General features: G+C 46.2%; 1 protein-coding gene across 2 annotated transcripts; it reads right to left on the reverse strand.

The window, feature by feature from the left end:
* Window positions 1–4,749: 4,749 nt before the first annotated feature.
* On the reverse strand, window positions 4,750–9,757 carry SIT1 (signaling threshold regulating transmembrane adaptor 1). 2 transcript variants are annotated; one of them, XM_072958970.1, is made up of 6 exons: window positions 9,288–9,757; window positions 6,219–6,303; window positions 5,967–6,102; window positions 5,822–5,880; window positions 5,649–5,710; window positions 4,750–5,557 (listed from the first exon to the last, which is right to left on the reverse strand). In XM_072958970.1, exons 2-6 carry the CDS (start codon window positions 6,295–6,297, stop codon window positions 5,324–5,326), a joined length of 570 nt encoding a protein of 189 aa, XP_072815071.1. In that variant the 5' UTR covers window positions 6,298–6,303; window positions 9,288–9,757; the 3' UTR covers window positions 4,750–5,323. The 2 variants fall into 2 exon arrangements, with proteins under 2 accessions (XP_072815071.1, XP_072815070.1); XM_072958969.1 differs by having other exon boundaries at window positions 6,219–6,406.
* Between the last annotated feature and the right edge of the window lie 293 nt (window positions 9,758–10,050).

Below are 10,050 nucleotides of genomic sequence, written 5' to 3' on the forward strand. Positions count from 1 at the left end.
TCTTCATCTTCCCCTATCTTGAAGTCTCTGTTCTGATTCATTTGTTGTTTCATTAGTCTGTTTTCATAAATATTTCTTAGATGAGATACTGATTTTTGCAAATCTTCAAATGTCTGTCTGTCTTCTTTGGCTGGTTCTGGGTTGCAGGCCTTTTCTTTCATTAACTCACATTCAGTTTTCCTGTCTTTTAACTTCCAGGGTAGCGGATAAGAAGAAAGAACTACCTTTCTGCCTGAAAACGTGTAAGATTTCCCATATCCGTAGAGCTTAGGAATTTTAACCTGTATGTGGCTAAGTGCGTTGTTTTTTTTCCTTTTAGTTTTATTGAGATATAATTGACATGCAGGACTGTATATGTTTAAGGTGTACAGCATAATGGATTTGACTTACATACATCATGAAATGATTATTACAATAAGTTTAGTGACCATCCATCATCTTGTATGGATACAAAATTTTAAAAATAAAAAAAAATTTTTCTTGTGATGAGAACTCAGGATTTAGTCTAACTTTCATATATAACATATGAAACATATAGCTGTGCTAATTACATTTATCATGTTGCACATTATATCCCTAGTACTTATTTATCTTATTTGTGCCTTTTGACTGCCTTCAGAAGTGTGTGTCTCTTTCTGTCAATCCAGTCTGTAACTTAAGTCTTTCTTCAGCTCATGGAAATATCATCTATTATTTAATTATGACCTTTCCTCTTCTGTTCATTTTTCACCAGGAACTCATACAATTTGCAGTAAATCTCATGGGTCTGTTCCAGTTTCCCATCTTTCACCACATGATTTGCATCTGCATATTTTTGTTACATGTTTTGAGATATTTCACCTATTTGATTTTCTAGACCTATTTTTGAGTTTTAGTAGTGACTGTCCTCTCCTCTGATTTATCTATGGACGTTTTTAGTTCTAATATCACATTTTCAGGTTCAGGGAAATCTGTGTTTGAGTTTCACAGATATCTCCTCCAGGCTCTCATTTTTTCAGAGGTTCTATTTCCTCCAGCAGGTCTCTTTGCCCTCTGATTTTTCTGTATTCTCCCCGCCTCAAGGGAGTATCCACCGTTAGTATTTTGGAGAGTCAGGGAGACTCAGCAAAGCCATTGATTGTTCTTGGGAAGCAGGCTGTTTCTGGGACTTGCTGCCTTCCTGAAGGTCCTTGCCCTTGGCTCTAGGGCTGTTTTCCAAAACTTGTCTGCAGGGAATTCTCTCAGCCAGGAATTCAACAGAGCCCACTTAAAGATCATCACCTACAGCTGGGCGTTGTCAGGGTTGTGGAAGCTTCAGTAGAGTTGCCACATGCCCAGGATCCCCTCGCTCTGAGTAGTCTCAATATTACTGACAGATACAGTGATATTCAACAAAAGACTTAAAAACAGAAGCCATTAATCGTAGGTGCCTCTAGTGTAGCAATGAGGTGGTGGGATAGCCTTTTACTTTGTTTTTCCCTCTCTATTAGGAGTTCTCAACTTTGGCACCCTTAACTTTTCGGGCCAGAAATTCTTTGTTGCGAGAGGCTAATCTGTGCATTGTAGGATGTTCAGCAGCATCCCTGATGTCTACGCACTGTAGACCAAGAGCACTCCCTCTCCAGCTGTGACAACCAGAAATGTCTCCGGATTTTGCCAGATGTTCCCAGGGGGCAAGGTCACTTCTGGTTGAGAACGACTGTTGTATACCCTTCAGTTCTATTGTTTTTTTACCATGTGTTCAACTATTCCTATAATTAAACATTTAACTGAGATCATAGGACAGAGGAGGAAACAATAAAGTTGTTTTGAGGAAGCAGAAACATGCAGTAGAGAATATACAGTAAGGGATGGGGAAGTAAGTAAGCAAAGTGGGAAGAAATCTGGGACTAAAAGAGGCAGAGACAGAGCATCTGTCACAGGACTGGAGGAGCAGGAGTGTGAAGACCCGCATCCTTCTGTCACCAAGGTCCCCAGCAATGCTGAGATCTGAGATCCAATAACAGTCTACACAGGCCCAGTCAGATCATAGCCACTGTTCTGGGATTCCCATTCCATCCAGCCTTCTAATTACTCCAGGTGTCCTTATAATAAACACTCCTTCACTTAAGCTAGGCTAAATGAGTGTATTCCTTATAAACAAAGGCCCTGCAGACTTAGTGTCCAATAAAGAGATGTGCCCCTACAGTTTCATGTCAGCTTTTATATTCATTTCATAGCACCACGCTTTGAGATACTCTAGTCAAGAGAAAGAAACAATGGGAAGGATGAGTAGGCTGCAAACTAGGTCTGTAAAAAACAAAAAACAAAAATGTAAAAGGAACTTTAGAAAGCTTTTCCTGGGAAGAAAAAAAATAAAAAGCCTTAGCCCATTCATCAGGGCTGGCTCCCAGTTCCTCCAGGGCTGTAATGTACAGGACAGAGAAGACTGTATGATTGTAGCTCAGGAGACAGAACTGGTGACAAAAGTAACAAGGAGGCAGATTTTGGCTCCAGAAAAAAAAAGTTCTATCAATAAGAAAGATTGGAAATGAGGGTTTGGTAAGGTAGTGAGCTCCCTATCTCTGGGAGTGTTTAAGAAGCTCATAGGGTGGTTCCTGCAGTGGATATGATAAATTTGGGTCAGATCTTTCAGCCTCCTTCCAGCTATGTAATTCTAGAAATGTAAAAGGCTGGCAAGAGACTAACTCACACAGTAAGCAGAAATATCTTAGCGTAAATGGCATGATAGCACATTTAAGTCAGTCAGAGGAGGGTGGCTGGTGGAGCAGTTGAGCAATAAGGAAAGAGCTTAGAGGTTTAGCATCTTCAGCTGGCCCTGTTCAGCTGGTCTTTCCCCACAGAATTAGTCAGAATTCGTGGTTGCAAGAGAGAGGAAATCTAACTTAGTCTGACTTAAGGAAAAAAAGTAAATTCATTAGCTCACATAACCAAAAAGTTCAGGAGGCTGATCTAGCTCTGAGCTTGGCTGGATCCAAGGTTTCAAATGAAGTCATTGAGACTTGATTTCTCCTCATATCCCAGCTTTGTTTCCCTCCTTTGTAAAGAAAACCACTTTGGAAGTTTAGATTCATCTTGGCAGAGTGCAGATCAAGGCCAACGTTGGAGGGGCCTTGGCTGAATGGCTTCCAAGGTGGGCTCCCTCCCTACCTGTAATTCCTTAAGAATTTCTATTACTGAACCTTCAACCGTCCCAAAGACTCTTATGCTTTGGGCGTGGGGCTTATTCCTATCCTTCCAGCTCAGATCTCATGAAGAGAGGGAAAGCTGGGGCCCCAGAAGGCCCTAGTGGCTTCCCCTAAGGATTAGCCCCTGGGAACTTGCCAGGGACAGGACCTTCCTTCTGGCTGGAAACAGACACCAGTGAGGGGAGGGGGGCCGCTAAGGAAAGCACCTGGAGCTGTGGAAGGAGAACTACCAGGTATTTGGTGAGATGAATTGACCAACTAGCGCTATATGGCAAGGGAGACCCTTGGAAGGTGTCTAAGGCAGATCTGGCTGCCCCGACTTATTTCCTAGACGTAGGGATCAATTAGTAAGTTGCCACCGTCCTAGCGTTCAGTCCTGAGAACCTGGGCCACAGCACAAGCCTCGGTGATGGAGGTAAGAAGGTAAGAAAAATTAAAGGGTTGTAGGGGAGAAAGAAGGCAGAGGATCCAGGCTTTGGGAACAGTAAGGAAAGCAAAGTTAAATCGCACCCAGCCTCAGAGTCCGCTACGTTCTGCAAACGTGGTAAGCGCAGCTCTCAAAGCCCCTGGGCCAGAGCTCCACGAGTTCCCAGGAAAGACTCTGGGGCGGCCCCGCCCTTTCAGGACTACATCTCCCGGCGTGCTGTGGGATGGGCAGAATTACGCCTGCGCAGAGGTGGTGGTGAGGCCGCGTTGCGCCAGGTGGGGGCGCTCGGGCCTTGGTCCTGAGCGAGCGGAGGAAGCGGGTCAGCCCATCCCGGTCGAGAGAGGGGTTCTGAAAGCGTTTGAGACCTCGGCTGCGGTTCCCTGCTCATCCTAGGAGGTTTGCAGGACCCCAGCTTCCGCTTCTTCCAGGGTCAGGGTCTCACGTCTCCCAGGCGGCGGACACATTAAGCCGCCTTCAGCACAGCAGCCCTCAGAACGCCACATCCCGCTGCCAGTGGTTCTGCGCATCCGGTGCCCTCCCCCAAAGCCACTCTCCCTCCCACACAGCCCTTGCTGCCTGCCTTTAATCGCGACTGGCATTTTCTGGGGAGACCCAGGTTGGGGTCCTCAGAGGGCCAGGAAGCCTGGGGCATTTGGATTATTGTGTGTGTGTGTAGAGGCGGGTCCCTGTTCTCACTGGGACCACTGGGCTGGTCTGAGGCGCAAGGCTCCCTACTCAGTGGTTTTCTCTGAGATTCTAGGAGGGAAGTTGGAAGTAAAAGCCACAGCTTCCCCTTTCTTCTGCTCAAACCTCAGAAAGATCTGTCAAGAGGTCTACAGAGGCTGTAGGGGGAAATGGCCCAGACCTCAGGTTGTGGGGGTGGCCCTGGGGAATGTAGGTCAGAGGCCGCGGAGCTTGCAAACCCCGGTGATGGGAGTGAGGTGGCTCTGTGTGTACATCGTGGGGATCTTCTAGCAGCAGCTGGGTCCCGGCCCCCACCTCTAGCTTCCACCCCTGCAGCATGGATGCTGTGGCCCCTCTTGGCCCCTCTTTCCCAGGTAGCTGCCCCCAGACTGCTCTGTGCAAAGAGCAGAGTTCACACCCCCACCATGTGGGGCCCATTGCAGGTGTGTAGCTCTCTATGTAAAATCAAAACACTTTTTCAGAAGTTTTATTTAAAAATTTAGGGACATGACAGAGGCAGCAGGATGGAGACCGGTATTCTGCCAGGGTCCTCAGATCAGAAGCCAGGCTTGGGTTCCTCAGGTCACTGAGTTTCCAGACCCCTCCAGCCTGTGGGCTCCTGAGGAGGATACCCATCTGTGTCTTCTTACCCCCTTCCCTCCCCCACTTCCTGTGTCTGATGAGATACTGAGGTTTAAGGGTTAGACTATGAGGGAGTCAGAGTGGGGAGGATCTGGTTAACTCTGGAAGAAGAAGCGAGAACCTGGGAGGAATAGATATACGAAAAAAAGAGAGAGAGAGGTGGGGAGGGGGCCACCGTATTTGCCTCCTCCATCCTCAAGAAACTGAGGGCCTGCCGTACCTCTGAGATTTCTCCCTCACAGCTCAGATGGGAAGTTCGAGGAACATCACCCCTGAGACTGAGCAATGACTGCCTGTTTTTAGGGGATGGTTAGGAAAGGTCATGCCCCAGAGAGCATAGCAGTAACTTCTACAACAGAGGAGACGGGGCAAATGCATGCCCCACTGTGCCAGGCTCTCCATCTCAGCTGGGTGCAGGCTGGCTGTTGGCGTAGGCCTGGTCTGGAAAGGAAGCCCGGGCTCTGCGGGTCTGGGCACACACTGAGGCGTAGAGCTCCGGCTCAGGGCCTGACGCCTGGGGCTTTGGCTCAGAATCCAGCACCACCTCCGAGTACTTGATGGGGCTTCCAGGGCTGGGGATCCGACCCTGAGGAGGCCGCAGCTGCAGGCTAGTGTAGCACATCACCTCCTCCGCAGCCTGGAGATGCAAGGCTGTTAGAAGTTCACTGGACCCTAGAAAAATCCCCCACTTCCTTCCCTCCACTCTTCTTCAGCCACAACTGACTCACCCTGGCGGGGCCTCCAGGTGTTGGATCCTGTTGGTCTGGCCCTGGTTCTTGAGACAGCCGTCCTGGGACAGGGAACAGGAATCTGGTCACTTCTCGTTCCTCCCCCTGCACCCCCTCATCCCACCCCCCAGGACCTGACCACTGTTCCCCTCCCGCGTCTGCCAGCTTCCTACCTGTCTGCAGATAATGTAGGTTCCCATACAGAGGGACGTCTTCCACTGACTCTCCAGAGCTGCAACACAGAGTTTAGGGGATTAGTGGGGACTTCTTGGTAAGACGGAACTCTTGATCAGCTCATCTCTGTTAACCCCCACTCACCGTCCGTTTCCCAGATGGTTCTTGCTCCGGCCACTAGTCCACTGGGACAAGTGCACAGCCAATGAGATGAGAAGCAGCAGCGTCACGGCTCCTAAGAGGGCCCACAGTACCGAGCCCTCGGTCAAAGAGGGGATTCCTGTGGATGTGAGAGGTTGTGGGGGGTGTTACTGCCCAGCCTACCCCTCCAGGTCCCAGCAGGTGGGACATGGGGCCACATGACCCCTCCTCCTGCCCCTGCCCCGCCCAGCTCACCAGGTGCTAGCCGATCCGTATCCGTGCAATTGTCACTTCTGCTCTGGACTGCTAATGTGGAAGGCAGAACTGCAAGCATCCTGCCCTGAGCGGAGGGGCTAGCCTGGTTTATGGCCTGACAGCTGCTGCAGTCCCCCTTACTCCCACCCCTCCCTGGACTTGGCCCCCACAGCTCAGCATCTCCAATACTGGTGGTGGCAAAGTCACCGGTTTCCGGGGAGGAAGGGGGAGGGGAAGGACGAGTGAAAGAACAAAGACACCGCCCTGTGCCTGCACCTGCACCACCCCACAGCTCCCAGGCTTCCGCCCCCACCCTACTCCCCAGGCCTTGCACCCTCTTCAGGCGTAGAAGATAGATGCAGGCTTGAGTTTACTGAATCACTGGGCAGGTGAGCTCATGAAGACCTTGACGGGGGCAGAAGTGGCTTGAGGCAGTACCAATAAGACAAGGAAGCCAGGCCTTATGACAGAGATTCCTTTCTGCCCCAGCGTGTCTGCTTTTTTCTCCAACTCAGGATCCCATGACAGAGAATGTATTTCTCAATGAACATGCTCTGAAGTGCAGTGGGATGGGGAGGCCCCCTGATACCTACAATCTCACCACACCCAAAGTCTGACCCAAGGGACGTGTATTAAGATGATCTTTGTCATTGTTACTATTACGGGTATAATTGTTTGGGGGGTACAGGAAGCTTGATTTCCTCCTCCTGACCCACTTCGTCCAACTGTCCCTAAGAACCCTTAATCTCAAAAGTTAGTTGAATTAAGGAAAACTGCCCCAGTCCTATCCTGGGCAATAGCCCTGTCTTTGCACTTGTTCACTTCATGGAGCGGTGGGGTACCTGCCCTGCCCCGAGACAGCCCAATGATGTGGGAAGTTATTGATGTGGGAAGAGGGATTTTCAGTTCCTAATATAAACCTTAGATCAGAGGTCAGAAATATGTTTTGTCTGGCCCATACAATGTTTTTAAAATTTTTTAAATTATTTCAGTAATGTGCTAAGGATGGGGATGGCAGGAGAGGTCCTACCCCTCCCAGCAGACAATAAGACGGTATTGTCTGTAGAGAATTGAAAAACAAAATTGACTAAAATTCAGTATCTTTTTATCGCCATGTTCCAGCAATTCTAAAAAATATCAATGATAAAATATTCCTTTCTGGAAAATATTTTGTAGATCTATGTTCCAAATTGCTGCGGTTACTGATGAGTTGTTTTTTTTTTTTAATGGTATCTCTTTGGGTTTTTTTTTTAACTTTTTTTATTGAGTTGTAGTCATTTTACAATGTTGTGTCAAATTCCAGTGTAGAGCACAATTTTTCAGTAATATATGAACATATATATTCATTGTCACAATTTTTTTCCCTGTGAACTGATGAGTTTTTAATACCATATAAGCTTCAAATTAGCATGTTTATATTACTTATCTTTTAAACATAATCTACTGGAACCAAGTTATACAACTGGCTTCTGACACAAGCAGGTTCATCTACATGTGTTTACATCTAGAATTAGTTCTTAACAATTTGGAATTGTTCTTTGGTTTGGGCACAATTTCAGTCTCTAACCCCTATGATATTACATATTCTTGCAGTTAACAAGTAGGTTTAAAGTAAACAATAATAGCACAGTGATTGAAAAGTCAAATAAATTGAGCTTGAGTAACTTCAATTCTGTCATTCTAGGTAACCACTTACTTTTTATTTATACTGAAAATTTCTGGAATTTATTGTGAAAAGGAATTTTTATGAATCTTTGCCAAACATCCTTATGTTTAAGACTTTTCCTATTTGTATGTCTGTTGCTTCATGTGAAGGAAATTTTTTTGAAATGAAGATAAAAATAAGATAGTCTTTAATCAACTATGTGTGGAAATTGATAAATCTACCTATATTCTCTATTGGATATAAATATGCAAAGATTACTTTTGACAAATTTGCAGAAGTTAACTTTAAAAAAAGAAATTAGTGTTATTCATCAGACAGGTTAATATGTAGGTATCAGGTTTTTGCCCCTTTCTCAAAAAATACAATAATGTAACTAAGAAATACTAACCCATGACCCTTTCTTGTTTTATATCTTTAATTTTTAACTACTTTTTAATTTTTTTTTATTGAAGCATAGTTGATTTACAGTGTTCTGTTAGTTTTTGGTGTATGGCTTAGTGGTTCAGTCATACATATATTTTAACTACTTTTTTATATTGTCATGATTATATCTACAGAGTTCAATTAAAAAGAGTAATTCACTCTGAATTTCTGGCCCTTATTAGTTTCTTTTCTGTACCCTATTATTTGTTTCATTTCCTGATTATTACTGAAAATAATTTTGTCATGTGGAAGAGGACTTTTTAAAAATGATCCACTCAGGTGTCAAATATGAAAAATATGTCACTGATTCCTTCTCAGCACTAAAAAAATGAGAGATTTGCAACTTTAAAAAAATCTCAATTTGTTGATCTTTTGGGGAAAAAATGCGAAGACCTGGAATAGTGAACCCTAATTCCCTAAAGGCAAAAACCAGCTGGGAGCCATTTATCATATTATACATGGACCGAACCACTTATTTACATTGATTTTGTCTACTGGCTTAGAGTCGGGGTTTGGACTACTCTGCTCTGCAGCCCAGGCTGCCTCTGGGTAGTCGGCTAGAGGGACATTTCTGGATGCGGGTCTCTCTCTGCCCCTGCCTCCTTATTAAACACATGTTCCTTATTCATGAAATACACAATACGGATTCCGTGCTTATGTGCCAACCTCTGGAGATACAAATGTGAGTGGGAAATGGTTTCTTTCCTCCAAGAGTTTTTGGTCTGATTAGGAAGACGACACTATGTACGGCAGACAATTAAAAGACAGTGTTGAATGGAGGAAAACTACCCAAGTCGGCCTGTAGAAGTCGTGGAAGGCAAGGAGGGGGAAGGGCTGGGGTGGGTGGGGATGTGAGGCAGATGATCGGGAGACAAAAGGGTTGAAATCTCCGCCCAGCTTCTCACCTGATTACTAACTTAACCTTCCTGAACCTTAGTTTCCTTATTCTTTAAAATAATTCTGTAATATATATCATATACCTGTTAGGTCGTTTTGAACAGATTAATTTCATTCAACGAGGATTCACTGAGTGCTTACTAGCTAGCGCCAGGTGCTGTGCTAGGCTATAGAAATAGCCTGGTAAAGAAACGGCAAAGAAAGAGATATGGCCCCTGTGCTCATGGAATTTACAATCTAGCGAGTTCAGGGGTGTAACTTGCAACTTTCTAAGGGTAAAAACAGCCGCGCTGAGAATGAGCCCCGTGTGGTTGGTACGCCCGTGAGGCGCACTGCCTGCGTAACTTTTAAGAGCTGACGGATGACGACCACCTACAGCACGCCGCTCGGCTCCCCGCGGGGGCGGGTTCGCTTCTTAGCGGTTTTAACCGTGGAAGCAGGGGGAGGTCTACGTGCATGTGCACGCGGCACTCTCTGCCAGAGGTCCGGGGACTTTCCCCTAGGCGAAAGTAAGGAACTAGTCCCTCGTGTGTAGCCTAGGAAACAGGCCTTCAGCACGAGCTCTGTGAAGGAGTTCCGCGTTCTAACCTTTTATAGCACTAAGAGGAAATTAAATTTTTGGTTAGGGTGAGGATTTTGGTGGCATGGGAAATAAAAACAACTATCCAGTATATCTTCCTGGTAGGGTTCTGGAGATATTCGGGCTGAACAATACCTAAATAGAGCTAAGAAGTGAACAACTCTTAAATGAACTAAAGAGGGCCCAGAGGCCTATGCAAACCTAGCCCCGCCCACACACCAGGCGGGCGTGGCCTTTCTGGAGACCGGAGGGGGTGGGCGGGGGCG

Source organism: Vicugna pacos, chromosome 4 (assembly GCF_048564905.1).
Source record: "Vicugna pacos chromosome 4, VicPac4, whole genome shotgun sequence".
NCBI classification, from domain to species: domain Eukaryota; kingdom Metazoa; phylum Chordata; class Mammalia; order Artiodactyla; family Camelidae; genus Vicugna; species Vicugna pacos.

Excerpts from the sequence above, each read along its gene's own strand:
- SIT1 (XM_072958969.1), bottom strand. The coding sequence starts at position 9,319 with ATGAAATTAATCTGTTCAAAACGACCTAACAG. Across the intron at positions 5,881-5,966 it reads AACCATCTGGGAAACGGACG|CTCTGGAGAGTCAGTGGAAG; the intron begins GTGAGTGGGGGT and ends TCTGTGTTGCAG. Across the intron at positions 5,711-5,821 it reads CCTACATTATCTGCAGACAG|GACGGCTGTCTCAAGAACCA; the intron begins GTAGGAAGCTGG and ends TCCCTGTCCCAG.